This window comes from Brachycentrus maculatus, unplaced genomic scaffold (genome assembly GCF_059751285.1).
Source record: "Brachycentrus maculatus isolate JH-2025_06_01 unplaced genomic scaffold, ASM5975128v1 h1tg000221l, whole genome shotgun sequence".
In the NCBI taxonomy this organism is placed as follows: domain Eukaryota; kingdom Metazoa; phylum Arthropoda; class Insecta; order Trichoptera; family Brachycentridae; genus Brachycentrus; species Brachycentrus maculatus.
In genome coordinates, this window is record NW_028280972.1 from 1,906,379 (window position 1) to 1,926,409 (window position 20,031).

Genomic DNA, 20,031 nt, shown 5'->3' on the forward strand with positions numbered 1-20,031 from the left:
TTTTTTAACTTACCATTTGTTTTCTTTTTCAGAATGTGGTGGTATACTAAAAGAATATTCAGGAACAATTGAGTACCCTGACTCTCGGAAAAGCACCGAGTATACAAATAATATGTTGTGTGTTTGGGTTATTTCTGCTCCCCCGGGTTATGTTATACAATTATCTTGGTTGACATTTGATTTGGAGGTATTGAATAATTGCTACGGTGATTTTGTAGAGATTTATGATAACAATACAGTTACTCGTAAATCAGAACTATTGGGCAGGTGTGTATACTGAATACTGATAAGTTTCAACAAAAAAATAATTCAAAATACAATTGGGCACAACATAGTATTACTTACATCTGTTAATATATTTGCCATTATTTTATTTTTTGTAGATTCTGTGGTAACTCATTACCACCAGCGCTGACGAGCCTCACCAACATGTTAACTGTGAAATTTCAATCTGATTCTTCACAAGTTTCTAATGGATTTTCTATGTCATACATATTTTCTGATGTCCGAAAAGGTAAACTTTCCCGCACTTGAAGCGCATCATCCTTAAAATAGAAATACAATGAATTGTATTATTATCATTTCAAATTGATTTAAATAAAATCAAAGTATCTATATAAAATATTAATGCATGTATCCATAAAATAGAAATACAATGAATTGTATTATTATCATTTCAAATTGATTTAAATAAAATCATAGTATCTATATTAAATATTAACGCATGCATATAATAGTAATTATTGATATGTATGTGGATATTTAGACTCGCTCTTTTTCTTCCTTTCCAGTTTGTGGAGGAACATACTTATCATCCCATGGAGAGATCACTTCCCCGGGATGGCCAGACACCTACCCTGCAAAAAAAGATTGCAGCTGGATTATAAAGGTTCCTGAAGGACAGCAAATTATGCTCAACGTATCGAGTTTTAAATTGGAAACACACAGCCAATGCCAAGATGATTATTTGGAAATAAGGTAAAATTTCTATAAGAATTGGGGAACTGTGTAATGTTAAATGTTAGCGGAAAAAGAAGCAGAGGAAGACCGAGAAAAACGTGGCACGATCAGGTATGCCAAATACTTGAAAGTGGTCAGGTTAGGAGTCGTAACAATCGGCCGGTATGTATGAGGAGATGCATGAACGTGGAAGAGGCGAAGAATGTTTGCAAGGACAGAGTGATGTGGCGCTCTATTCTCTCTGCCTACCCCTGCGGGGAAGCGGCGTGATGGTTAGTTAGTTAGTTTATTGGGGAACTGTGTAGTTGTTGGCTAGACCGATTTCGCATACAAACATTTTCTGATATTAAGACCCATTGAAATTTTGACTATCCAATTCTGTTACGAAAATATTTCCAAAATAGCAAAGATGATTTCATCTAAATTTTTCTGTTGATTGAGTTTATGTTTTTATTCCCGATTGCAATATATATTTATTATAAGCTAATTAAAGGTTTTTTTTAGAGGCTTGGTTTTTAAACTGGCGACATTGTTTCTACAGACTGTCAATTTGACAGTTGACAGTTGATTTGTAGCCAGTACATTTTGCCATTTGCGCTTGCAAAATTTGCAAATTTATTTTGAAAATTGTGGTTCAGTTTGCTAAACTTATGCACTACGTCCATTTTACGGCCGACATAATCGATGTGTCACACAAATCATCTTTCCGAGCAAGTTATTCGGAAGACCACAAATCGTTTTCGCACCACATATTTCTAGTGGATAATACGATCCACAAAGACGACAACCAGTGCACACTTATCTCGAAAGTATCGAATTACGGACATATATCTCAAATCTTAGCTATCACAAACTATTAATATCAGTATAACTGGTTGAAGCACCAATCAATAACAATGTTAATATTGAATAAACAATATTTTTTATGCATATTTTGTATTGTTATATTTCTTTTGAGATTTGTTTTTAAATTTCCTATCAGTCACAAAAGTCATTAAATTGTTTGTGAAAGAGAAAAAATAAATATTTGCAAGAATGCCAGTGAACTGAAGGTTAAATCGGTGAAGTGGTATCTTGCGATAGACTTTGATTAGAAAATTACTTGTAAGAATACTGAAGGGTGTTTAAATATGAATCTAAACTTTCCAGCACCTACTCTTTGACCATATGTATGTTATATAGGTTTATGGTATTTGGCAAATACTCTACGTACATATGTTGATTGACGTAGGGTAGTCAAACTTTTACTCACTTTTAATCTTCAAATTAATGACTAAAACGAATTTTTCAGCTGTTCGATCAAAAAAAGAGGGTAATAAAATGTTTCAATTGGAACTGGCTACCTACTGAAATCTTTCAGTCTAGAATATCTGACATATAAAATGGAAAATATATTTAATAACTTTTTTTTTCATAGGAATGGTGGATATGAAAATGCACCACTAATAGGAAAATATTGCGGTACTACAATTCCAAAAACAATTCCCTCGATGACAAGTGCGCTGTTTCTTCACTTTCACTCAGATGTATCTCGGGTCTATAGTGGTTTTCAAATAATATGGGACAGCACTTCAACAGGTATTATATAAAAAAATAATTATACTTATATATATTACGTGAAAGAAAACGTTTTGGCTATATTTATCTTTTTTTATGTTGATCTTTTTGGGAAAAAATGTTCTTCCTGCATGTAGATACTTGATGTACCATTAAATTCTGGCTTTTTATGAAACGTACCTTGTATTTATGTATAAATGGCTTTTTAGGTTGTGGAGGAACGCTCACTAGTTCCCGAGGCAGTATTATTTCACCAAACTATCCCCAGAATTACGGACATAATACCGAGTGCTACTGGAAAATATCCATAAGTGCTGGCTCAGTTATAGAAATTGTTTTTGCAGACTTAGACTTGGAAAACCAAAGGGATTGCCTCTTTGACTATGTTGAGGTACATATATTTTCATTTATTACTCCAATATTTTTATTTACAACATTTTGAGTGTGTCCAAATACTTTATCACAAATCTGGATTATCTTCAATTATTGGAGTTATTTTTCATATTATTTTTGACATCTCAATAAAATTGAGAATTATTTATATGATCACATTTTGAATAATTGGTCAAGTATATAATATTTGGATCGCTGATAACTAATGATAATGAATTTTATGTTAAATGATATTGCGGCACCAAAAAATAATAAGTCACTAGACCATATTATTATTATCATCATTTCATAAAGGTTTTGGTTTCGGTTTGCAATAAAATCAAAATAATTTTAGTGAGCAAGCCCTATGCAGGAAACTTTTTACGGTTTAGCTAAAAAATCACCATTAAAGTAGTAATATTTTTGTATGTGATGCAAACAGCTAATGGTTAGCATAGGACATCAGAATAATGCGGTGTAAACTTGATTTACATGAAGGCAAAGTGATCAGTCCTGCATTTCCAATTATTGGATACATTTGAAGGGAATTAGTCATTTGTCATTAAATTAGTCTTTTGTAATTAAAAGAGTTAGTCTTTTAGCTTGGCGCTGTACAGCTGCTGGCCGAAGCTGCTCCATTAGTTTAAATAGATCCCCCCGGATATTTCCATCTCAAGTCTGTAATTTTTTGAACATATAGAAATGCAATGATTGGTGATAAATTGATATAGTATAAAGTGAAAAAATTCTAAAGTTTGTCTGTTATTTGAGAAAAATGCATCATCAATTCAATACAGTAATGCAACTCAAGTTAGCTTGTTCCGTGATGCGAGCATTTCTCGGAAACGGACCGTTTTCGAGAGCAGTTGCTCTCGAAAAAACACGTGTTAAATGCATTCCTATGACCTTGTCAATAAAATGTATACAATAGACAATAGCAATCCAAAAACATGTGCCTTCTCCAACTTCTATTTGTGAAATCATTAGCTTCATGAAAAAATATCTATACAGTAAAAAATACATAAAATTATTTAACTTTGTGGAATACCGGAGCAATTTAAAAAACCCAAAACACGCCAGCTTGCATCTACTACGCTGAGAAAGTTCGGGCTTGTGCGCTCATATACCTCGCCGCCGTCATGGAGTACCTGGCTGCCAAGGTGTTGGAGATGCCCAGCAATGCCACCACTAACAACAAGGAGACCAGCATCATGCCCCACTATCTGCAGTTGACAGGATCGCTACCATCGCTCAGGGAGGCGTCCTGCCCAACATCTTGGCCGTGCTGCTGCCCAAGAAGACCGCGCAATAAAACGGTGTCTCCACTCTCCCCCCTTCAGACTCAGCCGATTGACGACGTTTTCCTTTCCTAATATTTTTTTTATGTGTCATTATCATTTTCATATCATAATCCATATCTGTATAAGCGCCCTTGAGGTAGTATTTTACAAAAATGGCGCTGTATAAATCATCCAAAATTATTATTATTAATATACACACAAGTAAAAGAGTTTAGGATGAAAGAAATTTCTGTCATATAGGAAAGAAAATGAAAAAATAATAATATGTGGGTAAAAAGAGAATAGTAGTGATGGGTAACTGGTTTGTGGCTTATTTGCATAGACCTGCAACTTAAGGAAACCCCACAAGAAAAAGCATAACGGGGTCAAATCGCATGATCTCGGTGGTCTGTTCACATCACCTCCGCGTGAGATAGAAGTGCCATCAAATCGCTTTTGCAGAATGTCCAAAGTGACATGAGCTGTGTGGGACGCAGAGCCATTCTGTTGAAACCACATGTCGTTCATTCATTCAATTCAGACAAAAAGAAGTTGGTAATCATCGTAAAATTCACCAAGTTGTGGTCTGCAAAAGGCCGATTTCTTGTGAGCGACGCGAAATTGACTGCCTCGAATTCTCCTGCAAACTCTCACAGACAGCAATGATGTTATCGGCAGATCTTGCGTTTTGTTGACGTACAGGTATTGGTTGATTGATTACTATACCAGTGGACTCAAATTTATCCACCACACCGCGAATAGTCCTCTCGGTAGGACGCTTATGGCAACCGTAAAATAGGCAAACCGCGCGGAACGTTAACGCCCAAGCAGAACACTTTTTTTAATAAAAATAATTTTATCATTTGTGTGTTGTTGAACACTATATCCATTCATGGTGATTTTCCATAGCAGATTGAATAAATAACAATCAATTTGACAGATATAGCATCAATAATATGGCTGCTATTAACTGTGAAGTTTGTAAGTCCTTATTGAAAGACCCTATACTTTCAGATTTTTGATGGGGATTCTAGTACACGAGAGAGCATGGGTCGATTCTGTTCTTCTCATTTAATCCCTGTTGCTAAAGTATCAAGAAGCAACCAACTCTTTGTTAAATTCCGCTCAGATAGTCATAATGCTGGCCATGGATTTATGCTTAATTATAATACAGGTATTGAATTTTTTCTATTATTTTTAATATTACACTAAAGTGGCTCGGTGATTTACTATTTTTCTTCATTTTTATTAGTTTGCAAAAGAAATATTACGGGAAATTCTGGAGCAATTGAAAGTCCAAACTTCCCCTACCCATATCCGGACTATGCAGATTGTTTATGGAAAGTAACTGTCCCTAAAGGAAATAATATCAATATCACCTTCAGTCACTTTGATTTAGAACCAAAGAGAATGTTTTTCAATCAAAATGGAAATCCTTGTTTCGATTATATCCAGGTAGGTTCCTTTCTCTTATGTTATTAAAATATTGTAATTTTTTTGCAAAAAGGTATAAAAATGGAAACTTTTGTCACATTGTTACAAACTGTTAATTAGGAAATGTTTTGCTTAACTCAATTGTCAGAATCACAAGAATTGTAAGTTTTCGACCTACATTTTGGAAAAATGCTGATAAAGAAAAAAATACAATTATCTTGTTATACAATGATATATTATAATTGGAATAATATTTTTGAATAAAATATTTATAAAATACATATATAACATTGTGGAATGTTTCTTCTCTTTGTAAAAGAATACAATTTATCAATTGTTTTGTTGGTTTTGCTTTTAGATGAAGAGTGGCAAAGATGATACCTATCAAAATAGTTATTGTGGACGTGATAACCCTCCACTGTTCAGGTCCTCTGACAATACTGTGTTTGTCCAATTTCATTCCGATAACTTTCATCATCTCTCTGGTTTCCGCTTGGAATGGATTCTAGATGGTACGTGATGTACTTTTGCTGTTTCGTTGTTCAAATATAGAACTCGGATGAAATGAGTTAATTTGTATTTATTTCTAAGGTTGTGGAGGCACTCTTCGCCATCCAACGGACACAATAACTTCGCCGGGGTATCCAAATTACTACTCTAATAACAGGGATTGCGAATGGGTTATACAGGTGGAAGAAGATAAATCAATTGAATTCACTATAGAAGATATAGATTTGGAATTGCTGCCAAATTGCAAATTCGATTCGTTGTCTGTCTACAATGGTCCAAGTGCTGATGCCGAAAGACTGATTAAAGTTTGTCATACGCACAAAATTGAAAAAACAGTTGTTACATCAACGGGAAATTACATGTTTGTCAAGTTTGTAACGGATAATTCTAATTCTGGCAGAGGATTCAGCGCAAAATATAGAACTGTTCCAATTAGTAAGTCATTTATCTTTTCATTAATTGATTCGGCAGTCACTTTGTGGTAAAATCTATCGATTTTTAATTTAAGTTTTACTTAGTAAATACCACTATTAGTTATTATAGTGGTATTTACTAAGTTAAACTTAAATAATTAAGTCATTTATCTGCTTGTCTGATGGTAAGACAAAAAAATTAATATGAAAAACACACCCGGAACAATCATTAAAAATAAATTTCTTGTATTTATTTTGCAATTTCAATATAATGAAGTGGCAATATGATTTTTTCCGTGTTATCTATGTTTAAATGTGATCTTGTTAATTATGCATGCTTTGATAATCTCAGTTATGTTTTTTTTCCCCATTTTAGAATGTGGAGGCATCTTTAAGGGTTTATCTGGAACAGTGATGTCTCCTAATTACCCGAGTAACTATGACAATAATATGGACTGCTTCTGGCATATTTCAGTTCCCATTAACCATTTGATCAAATTATATTTTGTGGATTATGATATAGCCACCACATGGAATCAAGTCAATTGCACGGATAGTATAAATGTACAAAATTATTTAATTTGAATTATTATTAGTGTATTTTTAGGAAAAAAAAGGTCACAACTATTTGCAGACCCGAGTTATTGTCACATAAAGATGAATGGTCAAGAAGAAAGTCAATATTGATTTGTAACTAAACCATTCGTATTAGTGTAATTTATTTTCGGTTGTGAAAATCAAAATTAAGTTGTTTTTACTTTTACCGTTTGTGTGAAAACAAAGTATAAGGACTAAAAAAAAACAGAATAAATTTTCAAAATTTTGCCAAAAAAATACACATTTTATTAATACTAGAAACGATGTCTGTAATAACAACCCATAGTTTCATATTGACGATTGTATATATATCAATGATTTGCACTCTAATAGTGGGGACTGACATCCACATTTGGTCGTAACGTAACAAGTTACGATGCGAGCATTCGTATAGTCAGTTCAGCGAGCCGAGCGCTCCATCCATCGACGTTACGACGAAATGCTCCGGTCATTCCCCACTTTAACCGTCAAAAGGTTTTTCTTATCTTTTAAATTTTAATTTAAAAATTATAAAAAAAAGTAATAAAACAATTGACATTCTAAAATTCAAACATTTTTACTAGGACATATCCTTTATTTCTCCAAACAGCATCACAACCCAAATATTGTGATTTTCAGGAGACACTTTATAGAATTATATCTTTGTTAGGTAGTCTTTTTGCTATACAAGTTTAGAACAATTGATTGAATGAAGTCTCGGAACGACGTTAACCCCTTGCCATAGCAGACACACGTCTGTGATGCTACAAAATATGTGTACTTTACACAGATAGATGTATGATTTGGCGGTTCTCAATATTTTAAACTTACAACATTTTGAGTGTGTCCAAATACTTGTTCACAAAATCTGGATTATCTCCAATTACAGGAGTTATTTTCATATTATTTTTTGATATCAAAAAATAATATGAAAATAACTCCTGTAATTGGAGATAATCCAGATTTTGTGAACAAGTATTTGGACACACTCAAAATGTTGTAAATAAATTATCTGGTCAAATTATAAGCTTAATAATAAAAATGAAAATGGTATTTTCTGGCGTTTCTCATGTGTGTGATTATAATCCAGGATTCGGATCTCACATACTAATATAAGAGTTTCTGCTTAATAAAAAGCTTCTTTACATCTTACCAATAGATGTCTCTAGTGAAGTTCTAGTGATTCATGAACAAAGTTTCTAAATTGGTTCATATATATAGAACTTCCAAGAATTTGAGTAGTGTGGTTGTCAATAATGGGTAGAATTGGTGAATGTTACATGTGTGTAAAGTGATCACTTAAACCAGCCTATGACGGCCGTCAGCCCCGTAAATGCCCAGACTTCCATATTCTTCTTCATCTTTGATGAGATATCAAAAAATAATATTTTAAACTTTATTTAAAAAATTTAACCATAGCTTATAATTTATACTGTGTAATGACGTTTTCCTAAATAATCACATTACAAATTTTCCTTTTTTGTAGTCAGTGGTTTAAAGTATATTTATAGTTAAATGGGTAGCTGTGGTTTTCTCCACACTTTTCAGAAACATGACTAACAATCCAAATTTGTAATACTGTTTTCTTAAATAAGCGATATGGTATACCAGTTTTTAAACATTAAAATACTTTAATCAAAATTTCAATATGTGTTAATATCAGAAAATATTTACATATGAATCAAATATTTAAACTGTCAATAACTGGGAGGGAGTCAACAATTTACCTGTTTACCCTATGAAATAATATAATAGTGGATAACGAATGTATGAATTTTTTTATCACCATGTAATATACCTAGTATATTTTAGGTTTACGATGGAGATTCTACTACTTCTCCTTTGTTTGGAAACAATGACTGTGGAAGAAAAAATGAACAAAATTTTGGAAATATTACTTCGACGTCTAACAATTTATTGATTGAATTTAAGTCAGATGATAAAGATGTAGCTAAAGGATTTAAAGCTGTATATTCAATGGTGAGTTCAAACTATGATTTTTTTTAAATCCATTCTTTAAACAATTACGTATCACCAAATATTCAGGAGTTCCTACGAGCGTTTCTGGAAGTGAATGATTTAGTATAGTGATATAATTTATGAGGCGAATGTTAGTGGGAAAAGAAGCAGAGGAAGACCGAGAAAAACATGGCACGATCAGGTATGCCAAATACTTGAAAGTGGTCAGATTAGGAGTCGTAACAATCGGCGGGTATGTATGAGGAGATGCATGAACGTGGAAGAGGCGAAGAATGTTTGCAAGGACAGAGTGGTGTGGCGCTCTCTGCCTACCCCTGCGGGAAAGCGGCGTGATGGTTAGTTAGTTTTTTTAGTTAGATATTTATTTTTAAAATTTTATTTAGTGAATACCTCTTATTTTGGTTACATACATCCTTTACCGCCTCCGTAGTGTAATGGTCAGCACACTCGGCTACCGTTCTGGAGGTCCCGGGTTCGATTCCCAGGGGGGTCAAATAAACATAAGTGAATTTTTCACTGTAATGTAATTACACTGTATTCAATATTACCCTGGACTGGTACCTGAAGCGGAGGGCTGATCACCTTTCCTTCATGTGTAAACAATCAAGATAACACTGTGTTTATATGAAGCAGTGCCCTATGCACTCTTGGGGTGCGGATAAGGGTTTTATTATTATTACTATTAAATAAATTTAAAATAAATCTTTAGGTAACTTTGACTCACCGCATCCGTAGTGTAATGGGCAGCACACTTGGCTACCGTTCTGGAGGTCCCGGGTTCGATTCCCAGGGGGGTCAAATAAATATAAGTGATTTTTTCACTCTAATATTTATTCCATATTACCCTGAACTGGTACCTGAAGCGGAGGGCTGATCACCTTTCCTTCATGTGTTTACAATCAAGATAACACTGCGTTTATATGATGCAGTGCCCTATGCATCATTGGGGTGCGGATACGGGTTTGGAATGAAAAATTAAAAAACATCCTTTACTGTGTGATAGTATGTATTTAATTCATTGTTTTCATTTTACAGGCATGCGGATCTAAAATTGTAGCTAAATCAGAAGGATTCATTTCATATCATAGTGGACTAGTTACTTTGGGTAAAATAGAAAACTGTACATGGACCATCATTGCTGAACGACCAGGTTATAATAATATTCCAGTATGACAACTCATTGTGAAATTATAGCATTTATCAGATAATATCTCTCCGATTAATAGTACTGGCAGTTCTTTCACAACCCTCATTTCGTTTAATGCTTGGTTATATTTTTAACTGGTCTACTAAAACCACTCAAGTTGAGGTACTAGAGATACGGTGCCAAAGCCATTAAGGACTAGTCACCTTGCCTCTGAGTAATTACGTTAATTCTGCATTATCTGCTGTGGTACCGCTTGTGCTACTGCTTATGTACCCAAGAAAACAAATAAAAAACACGTGTAACATTCACCAATTCTACCCATTATTGACAACCACACTACTCAAATTCTTGCAAGTTCTATATATATGAACCAAATTTTAAATATTATTGTTGAATCACTAGAACTTCACTAGAGACATCTATTGGTGAGATGAAAAGAAGCTTTTTATTAAGCAGAAACTCTTTTATTAGTTATGTGAGGTCCGAATCCTGGATTATAATCACACACATGAGAAACGCCAGAAACACACACAGAAAATAATGGGTAGAATGTTGAGTGTGTAAAGTGATCATTTAAACCAGCCTATGACTGTCGTCAGCCCCGTAAATGCCCAGACTTCCATATTCTTCTTCATCTTTGACGAGATGTCAAAAAGTAATATGAAAATAACTCCTGTAATTGAAGATAATATTATAATGTTACATTCATAGAAAGTTCGTAAATTTGTGCAGGTATTTAGACTCATCAAGCAACTAACTTAAGACACGGAACGATATAATTTTTTATAATAGATTTAGATTTTTGTGTAAATTAGCATTACGTGCCTTGGTTTTATTTTGTATTTATAAGTACAATATATTCAATCAGTACTACTGTATAATCAGTTATGTCTGTTAATATGTACTTATAATTTTATTTGTGTTTAATTTTTTTTTCAGATCAAAAAGTTACCGCGACTTTAACATACGTAGATATTTCTTCCGCTTCTGCTAGTCCAAAAATGTGTGAAAATGATTACTTAGAGGTATACTTAACTATATTAAGTCATTTTTGATTGAAAAAACTTTAACACGAGTTATATTAATGTATTGATATCCATTAATAAAATTACAATTTGCAGGTATTTAATGGTGATTCTGAAAAAGCTCCTGTTATGGGTAAATTCTGTAGAAACAGAACACCTCCAGCTTTAACAAGCACAGGAAGTGCTATAACTATAGTATACAGGTCGAAATTTGAACGAAAAGGAAGGGTTTCTATCCATTATTCGGTTCTGACTTCAGGTGATTGATTTCTCAATTTAACGTATACATAAAAATTAACCTCATTCATAAGTCACATGTAAAGGTGGAAACTGACCGGAGCATTTTGTCGTATTATAACGTCGTAACATCGCTCGCGGCGAGTATCACCGAGCATCCGAAACTATGGATGGAGCGCTCGGTTCGGTGTACTGACTGCCTGAATGCTTGCATCGTAACGTAACACGTTACGACGAAATGTGGAGGTCAGTCTCCACCTTAAGATTTTATGATTAACTCAAGTGATCTAACCTTGGCTCCGGTTATTGTAAAAGGCTGAATTATTATCTATCTCTCGCGTCTGAGAATGATGATCATGGTTTGCTCCAATCTCGGCTTGGGTGCGGCCAACATCCCAATCTTACCGGAACAGTTCTGTGCTGCTCCTTGTCGCCCATGTGACCTCGTTCCCTCAACACATCCAATGACATTTTCTAGGGATGTGCTGAAGTGGGATATGTTTCTCACAAAGAGTACAAACGACATTTATAATACTGTCACATTGACAATTATCAAAACAAACCTGTGTAATTTTTGTTTCCAGCTTGCGGAGGCCAGTTGTCCTCCGAAGAAGGAATGTTTGCAACGCCCATGTATCCGGATGCTTATCCAATAAACACAGAATGTATTTGGACTATAGATTCATCACCTGGTACGTAGCAAAAATCATCAAAATGAGTCATTATATTACAACATTATATTTCAATGAAAAGTTTGTATTTTCATCATTCGTTGGGTGTTGATATCTTTCTTTTTCTTGCTATGTGTAGATATATATAGTGTTTGTTAATACGATGAATACTCAAATGTTATATTTAATTTCAGGTAATCAGATATCTTTGTCATTCATAAACTTCGATTTAGATTTGTCTGATAACTGTGATGAAGATTATGTGGAAGTAAGGGAAAAAAATTCGACGGGGAAGATTTTAGGTATTTCAAAAAGCATGTTCAATATCTTTGAATAACTTAATGTGTTTCTGTCGATACATTCATATACCTATTTGTTTCAGGACTTTTTTGCGGGAGCAATATTCCGAGTAATTTCACAGCCAGCCATAACATGTGGATTAAATTCCGAAGTGACGATGACGGAGTCGCTGCAGGATTTATGGCCTTCTACAGCTATGGTTAGATTTTTAGAAATTCAAAATATTATACACAGAGTTTTGGCAATGAACATGTGACCAATTAGCAGAAAATGCAAATGATGATTTTGATTCTATTACTTCTTTAATCAGTGGAGCAAGTTACTTGAAAAATACATACAAAATGAAAAGTTTTTTGCACTTTTATTTTTGTATAAAATGCAGCTCCAACAGGAAATGCCTAAAAAAATTAAATCTAATAAAAACAATATACATATGTATGTATTACTAAAGTAGTTATAGTAGAAAGTGATTGCGTTTATTGATTTGTTCAACACATTTAACATGAGATGGAAGTTTTATATCAAATATGCTTTTTGGCATTTGAAAATGCCATATAACTCTTCAAATCATTATAAACAACAATATTCAACACTTTGAAATTATATTTAATTTCATACACAAATTTTACAATATTTTTATCATCCCCAGAAACATTTATTCAATGTCACATTACCGAATGATGAAAAATAAATGATAGGGTGGGGTGGGTCGCCGTTGGCCTCTAGTATAGTCGGATAAAGGATCAAAAGTTTAAATCACCTTAAATAATATAAGTTTGTTTGTATTACCACCATGAAAACAATGATTTGTTTCTTAATACTTTCAGATCACAATAGTGAAATAATGGATATAAACCAAGGGCAGTTAGCCTCTCCTCTGTACCCAAATTTTTATATCCAGGAAGGTATATTTACCTGGCGAATTACTGTTCAATTTGGAGGGTATATTCTTTTGACATTCAAAGAATTTCAAATTGATACATTTTCTATGGAATGTATAATTTCATTGAAGGTAAATTATATAACATAAATATAGTATATAAACAATGGAAATTCAAAATATTTAAACGATACTCAAATTAAAATAGAAAGAGCTGAAGTAGGTTTTTGACTTTTGAAAATAATAAGAAGAAAACAACTTATTTTGATCAAAATAGCACATATGTATAATATGCATGAAGTTTCCATTCTTTATATACAATTAACAGAATGGTAAAGTAACATATATGTCAACACATTAACCCATTCTATGCCCATACCGCTCTCGGCACAGTGCATCATTGTTAATGCACCTGGCTTGTGTACTGTAACTTACTCCCTAATAATACTTGCTATGTAACTGTTTATAAAAATGTTTCAACATTGGTTATAAAATATAACAAACCTATGAGACGAATTTATTTACACACCAAATGTTTACGCATTATCCTTGCTAATATGAGTCATTACATTGGCTTGGACAGCATGAGGGGCCTACGAGGGCGCAAAGGGGCCTTGCACTGGACAGCATGATAAAGTAGCCGCCGAGAGGGGCCAAGCCGCTATCATGTCAAGGTGTTGGGTGTAATCGCCTACCTGAGAGCTGGGTTTCGGATGATGTGCCCAAATCTAAGTTTCAGACTTGGGCGCATCATCCGAAACCCACGTAATGGGCGGTGGTATAAAAGTACTGTACTGACCTTCAGTGTAACGCTGGCAACCAGCCACAACCTGTGCACCGTCCTTCCTCACTACAAACTTCCACTTTAGCATTTTTATTATATTTTTGTTCAAAGTTCATTAAAAGAGAAATTTTTCCACTTGAAATAATACTTCTTGCTCCCAGGTCAAAGCTGGAGGAAGATGTTAATTAGCTTTACATTTGTTTAAATATCTTTCGACTCACGACCACTTGTGCTTTCGCAATACTGTAACTCACAAACATGTGTCCTGGATGGTCACCCATCAAACAATACAAGATACATGTCAAAAGACCAAGGCTTCATGCCCCACACCGTTTTCCACAATGATTTGTACAACTTATAATATGTATTATCACTGCAATGAATTACCCCGTTTTACACAAAAATGTTATTTCTTAATTGAAAATATATATATGAAAAAGTTTTCTTTAATGGAATAAAAATTATACCAGAAAATATTTTTTCTTTTTTATAGATATTTGATGGCTATGATGAGACTGCACCTTTACTACTAGAAGCGTGCGGAAGTGATATTCCTGATTCAGTTAGAACGACTTCCAACTTGGTATACTTATATTTGACCACGGATACTTTTTCCAAAGGCACATTATTCTTGATAGATTGGCTTAGAGTTGATATTGATGAGACAGAGGACTCTCATGCCGAAGGTAAATTTATATTCATTGAATTACTTTGTCTCTCCCTTACCATATTTCCATCTGTAGTTATATCTTACTTCTATTGTATCCTGAAAAATGGAATCAATCTTGGCATTTTATTAGTACTTCTTTATAAAAACTTAGAAATACAGCTTTTCATAAATTATCAGTACATAAACCTACAATCTATATCACAACTTTATAATATTCTTCACAATGCACCTTACTGATCCTCGTAGTAGAAAATTCTTTCTTCTCCTCACTATATGTTCCACAACATTCTTTGGCAATTCCTTCTCTGTCCAGTCATCCAGACACTGAAATGAAAATTATGAAAGTATACCTTCTCTGATAACCCTTATGAAACATTACTATTTATCCTTAGAACTGTCTGACTATTACTCTTTCTCTCAACTCCTCATTTGATCCTGCTTCCTAACCCTTTGTGAAATATGTATTTAAATATTCATTATGTATTTTGCCATGTACGATGTTGAATTTGTACACGCACTATCTTCCCACTAATTAAAACAGCCACTAATAAATACAAACCTCACCCATTCACCCTAGTTTGTTTTTGTCAGTTGGACAATATTTCTTCATAGTCTTTACATCCATATTCTCATTGTGCAAGTATTTTGAAATATGAATGATTAAAATTATTATTTTACACATGAAAACATGATTTCCTTTATCTTTTTAGGCAACTTCTGCGGTAGTAAAAATCCCATTTTTATTCCAATTTCTAACTTTGTTAAACTTCAATCACCCGGATATCCCAATGGTTACAACAACAGCATGCACTGCGAGTGGATATTTGAGACAGAACTCTCACACCATATCGACATTAAATTCAGTGTAATGTCACTTGAAGAGAGCGTGGAATGTTTTATGGATAAGGTAATCAATCATTATTAATTTATTCAACGCATAAATTTTATGGGAATTCATTTGAATTAGCAATTGAATCGCAGCATATGTAGCTTCGGCTCTATAAAGTGTAGGTACTACAAACAAGAGGTGGCCGGTAACTAATTGCCACAGTACATTTTGTATATTAAATGTGTGTCTACTTTAAAAGTTTCATGTAAAATTTTCTCACGACTCTCATGCAAAATTGCATCCAATAAATCGTTTTGGATTATCTTAAAAAATCCTTTAAAAACAATTGCTTTTTCAAGATGTTCCTTCGTAGACAAATCAATTTCATAAATGGAATCTATTAAACCACGAAATGCTACCCTGTTTGTTATTGGACAATATATACAATATTTGAATATATTGTCCTTCATTATGTCCTCTTAAAGCTCATTCAAATGCGCCGCAAAATTTGACAGTCAATGATTATGGATAAAATCAATGTGTTTTGTCAAATGTTCTTTTTGAACTGTTTAAATGATTCACGATAACTAACATTTAATTGTTGTCATATCAACTCGACATAACTAATTAATCTGCAATATGCTATGTATGTTTGATTGAGATTGGACTTTTTCAAATAGAAATGAGCAATATCTTACACACCATGATTGCTCCATGATTTATCACCTCCAAAAATTTTACATGGAAAACAAAAACGAAAAAGAGTTTGAACGATCACAACTACAAAGCTAAGATGCTTTTAAATAAAGTACTACTTTAAATACCGGTTTCACACATTTTGTCTAAACTTTACAGCGTTGATTTATCTTCGACAATGGTCTCGCCGAATTTTCACCTTTCAAAGACAATTTATTTTCGAATGAACTTCATTTAACTTTCATCAAATTGTCGTTAATTGTTATGTTTTTATTCTCACTCATTTTAAAATAAGCTTTTAAATTGCCTGACAAATCTTCGTACTATTTGTTTTAGCACTACGCATGTTTAAAGAAATATCATGTGACTTGCCAAACTATTGCGCAGCCGCCATAAATGTACAAAGTGTACGCTATTTTAACTGTTCCAATGCATAATTTGACCCTACAAGCTTAGTCTGTTTTGCTCAGGTCACCATCCTACAAGATTGAACGATTTTCATATTAGATCAACTTAAAATCTCGTGCAAACTAAAGAATGCATCGTAACTCATTTGCACATGACTAGAATCTAAAAGATTGGCATTATTTCTATCAGGAACCTTTCATTGTACAAAAAATGTTAGAAGTGAAGGTTTTACTATAAAAACCTAAACACAGATATTAGTAAATTAAATTGTGTGAATTTAAGTAGTGCACTGCACTTATGCATATAAGAAACCGTGTGCTAAAAATAATTCTACAAATGAGTCATTTTAAAAATCCACTGCAAGAAATAAAATGATCTCCATAATAATGTTAATATTTACTTCTACTGATCATTTATATGTATGAATTACACTGTTTTTGCTATGCCACTTTGCATCCCTATGATAATTTATTTTATATCAAATTACAAGTTGACAATTATCATACAGTAAAATTTTAATTTGTTTTTATTTTGTGCCATTTACACTAAAAGTAAAACCTTTTTTACTGGACAGTAATATATCTCATTATTGTTACGTGTTTACTCTTATTGCTTTTTTAGACAATTTTGTGTTAAAACTCCTATTAGCTGAAGTTTCAGCCGCCATTGTAGGGGCTTCGATACACAATGACATAATAACCTAGATAAAAGCAATGAGAATACACAGGTGCGGCTGGGAAAGTGAAGAAATTGTTACTGTTCAGTGTAATGTATGATTGTACGTTCTACAGATTTCCTTATACTCTGGGGAGAAAGACTCGGAATTGTGGACAAAGATTGGAAATGATATTTGTTTATCCAATGCTACTGAAATGAGTGCAATAAAATCAACTTCACTTCTGAAAGTTGTTTTTGAAACCGATGTCAGCACTAATAGATCAGGATTTGAGGCTATTGTGTATTCAGGTAAAGTATTTTGGTTTTCATCTGGTTTGCGATACTTAATGTGATAATGTAAGAGTCTGCAGTTCTAATTTATATTTTCCTTACAGAATGTGGTAATACAATTACAAATCCTTATGGTGTGCTAAAACCATCTTACAACAATTTAAGTACTTCAATGTTTATGTACCGGGGAATGAAAAGTATGATTGATTGTCACTGGAACATATCTGTCAGACCCGGAAGGATTATTAAATTAGTCTTTTTAAACATGAACATACAAAATACTGAAAATGATCAGTGCATCAATTATATAATGGTAATAATAACTCTTATTCTTTATTGTACTTAAAACTTTCATCCTACTTAAAACTATAACTCACCAAATAATAAGTGCATTACAAACTATACAGATTCTGAAACTTTGATTGAAGTATGAATACCATAAAAATATAAATATGTTATCTTAATTCAGCATGCTTTACAGAGACCACAACAAATAAATGAATACTCTCTTTGAATTTATTTTTACGAGTAATACATTATTAAATAGTTGCCCCATTATTGTTATCCAAAACTCAATAATTTAAGTAATAATACATAAAATTCCGAGATGGACTCCCACGGAGGAAATATTCAATAAATAATAAAACTTATGATGGTCAAATAACTAAATGTTAAAACAATCCTTATAAATGCATTTAAGAATTACTCTCTCATAATACAAGAAAGCACCTCCCAGCAAAGCACACAAATCACAACTAACACACTTTATGGAAACGTTTATAGAACTACAAGATCCAAAATACAGAAACACATCAAACAAAACCTAACACATACCACTTTTCATCAATAGAACTTTGATTAGTTTGCAATAAAGTTTCTTCCATTATTTATAAAAATCATTAAATAACGAAAATAAATATAAAAGAGTTATTCATAAATGGATAATGAGGCGACAAGATCTGAAATAGACCGCATCATTGGATGTGTCGTATTTGATTGCATGTCATAAACAATTTTCTTTCATATAGTTTTTCAATTAGTATTGTAAAATTTGCCCTCGGCATGGGCATACTCAGAGAGGGAATATTTTGGGTAAATCATAATTTTTAATTATGTGTATGATGAAAAATAAATAAATAAAAAAACTGAAATTTCAAATATTATCTTTTGAGCGAGTTTTTATTGATTTTATATGATGTATTAATTTTAAATCAAACACAGATTTTTTGAGTCTACTAAGTTGTATTTTATTAACAAAAACACATAAAAAATTATACTGTGACAATTGTTTCGCCTTGTTAGGGCATTATCAAACGAATGTGAAGATCAAATGGACTACGGTCCTTATGTAGCTATACAATTCTAAGTGACAGTTTTAACACGTGCAGCAATAATTTATGGGAGACAACAGTAGCTAATGGGGGATGTAGGTATGTACCCTTATATTTATTTTCTGGGAAAGGAAGAATTTATTGACATGGCCATATTTTAGAGAATTAATATTTTAAAGCTTAATACAATTGTTGGTAATATTATTTTTAAGAATTTATATATGTAGATGTAATTATTAGTTTATCAATAACGCATCATGCAAGCGTTTACATAGAGAGAGATGATGTACAGTAATAGTTTATTTAAATATGTTTAGCAGTAGTGAAGACATAAGGTTGGTTTGTTCATTAGGTAGTGGGGGATGTAGGTATGTACCCTTATATTTATTTTCTGGGAAGGGAGAATTTATTGACATGGCAATTTTTATTTTTATTTTAAGAAAGAATTTATATAAGTATGTAGATATAATTAATTATGTATGTAGATATAATTATTACTAGACATGGCAATTTTAATTTTAATTTTAAGAAAGAATTTATATATGTAGATATAATTATTAGTTTATCAATAACGCATCATGCAAGCGTTTACATAGAGAGAGATGATGTATAATAATACTCTATTTAAATATGTTTAGCAGTGGTGAAGATCAAATAGATTTTATATGAATTTAGTAATCGCTCCTGAACATTTTTTCTATTGCGTACTTTCTTTGGGTATGTATATATATTGTGTTCTTTTTTCTAGTTTAGTTTCTCTTTTATGTTCCGTTTTATCCTAAAATTATTAATGCTTAATGTTTGCAGTTACGAAATGGTGAAGGTGTTCACTCACCTCTCCTTGGAAATGGAAAGTATTGTGGATCCACCGTACCTGAAGCGTTGACGACAACTGGAAATCATGCTAACATTGATTATCACTCTAGGCTAACCGTTCCTTTCCAAGCTTCTACGGTGAGTTTTGATTTTTATCGATATTAAATTTCTATAACACAAGTTACTTTAATGTAGATAAATTAATTA

The 20,031-nt window shown here is 32.8% G+C and overlaps 1 protein-coding gene across 1 annotated transcript in view; it reads left to right on the plus strand.

Moving 5' to 3' along the window:
- The window catches only part of Cubn (Cubilin), a 67,762-nt gene that overhangs the window by 19,951 nt on the left and 27,780 nt on the right, over window positions 1-20,031 (plus strand). The window contains exons 17-39 of the mRNA XM_088264232.1: window positions 33-267; window positions 384-514; window positions 792-978; window positions 2,378-2,538; window positions 2,727-2,908; window positions 5,184-5,343; window positions 5,422-5,624; window positions 5,962-6,115; window positions 6,195-6,548; window positions 6,903-7,090; window positions 8,915-9,082; window positions 10,118-10,232; window positions 11,169-11,254; window positions 11,351-11,513; window positions 12,076-12,183; window positions 12,357-12,464; window positions 12,545-12,661; window positions 13,290-13,474; window positions 14,620-14,812; window positions 15,507-15,703; window positions 17,521-17,695; window positions 17,782-17,990; window positions 19,816-19,962. Of these exons, the coding sequence (XP_088120358.1) occupies window positions 33-267; window positions 384-514; window positions 792-978; window positions 2,378-2,538; window positions 2,727-2,908; window positions 5,184-5,343; window positions 5,422-5,624; window positions 5,962-6,115; window positions 6,195-6,548; window positions 6,903-7,090; window positions 8,915-9,082; window positions 10,118-10,232; window positions 11,169-11,254; window positions 11,351-11,513; window positions 12,076-12,183; window positions 12,357-12,464; window positions 12,545-12,661; window positions 13,290-13,474; window positions 14,620-14,812; window positions 15,507-15,703; window positions 17,521-17,695; window positions 17,782-17,990; window positions 19,816-19,962 (3,926 nt within the window). The remainder of the gene's footprint in view (window positions 1-32; window positions 268-383; window positions 515-791; window positions 979-2,377; window positions 2,539-2,726; window positions 2,909-5,183; window positions 5,344-5,421; window positions 5,625-5,961; window positions 6,116-6,194; window positions 6,549-6,902; window positions 7,091-8,914; window positions 9,083-10,117; window positions 10,233-11,168; window positions 11,255-11,350; window positions 11,514-12,075; window positions 12,184-12,356; window positions 12,465-12,544; window positions 12,662-13,289; window positions 13,475-14,619; window positions 14,813-15,506; window positions 15,704-17,520; window positions 17,696-17,781; window positions 17,991-19,815; window positions 19,963-20,031) is intronic.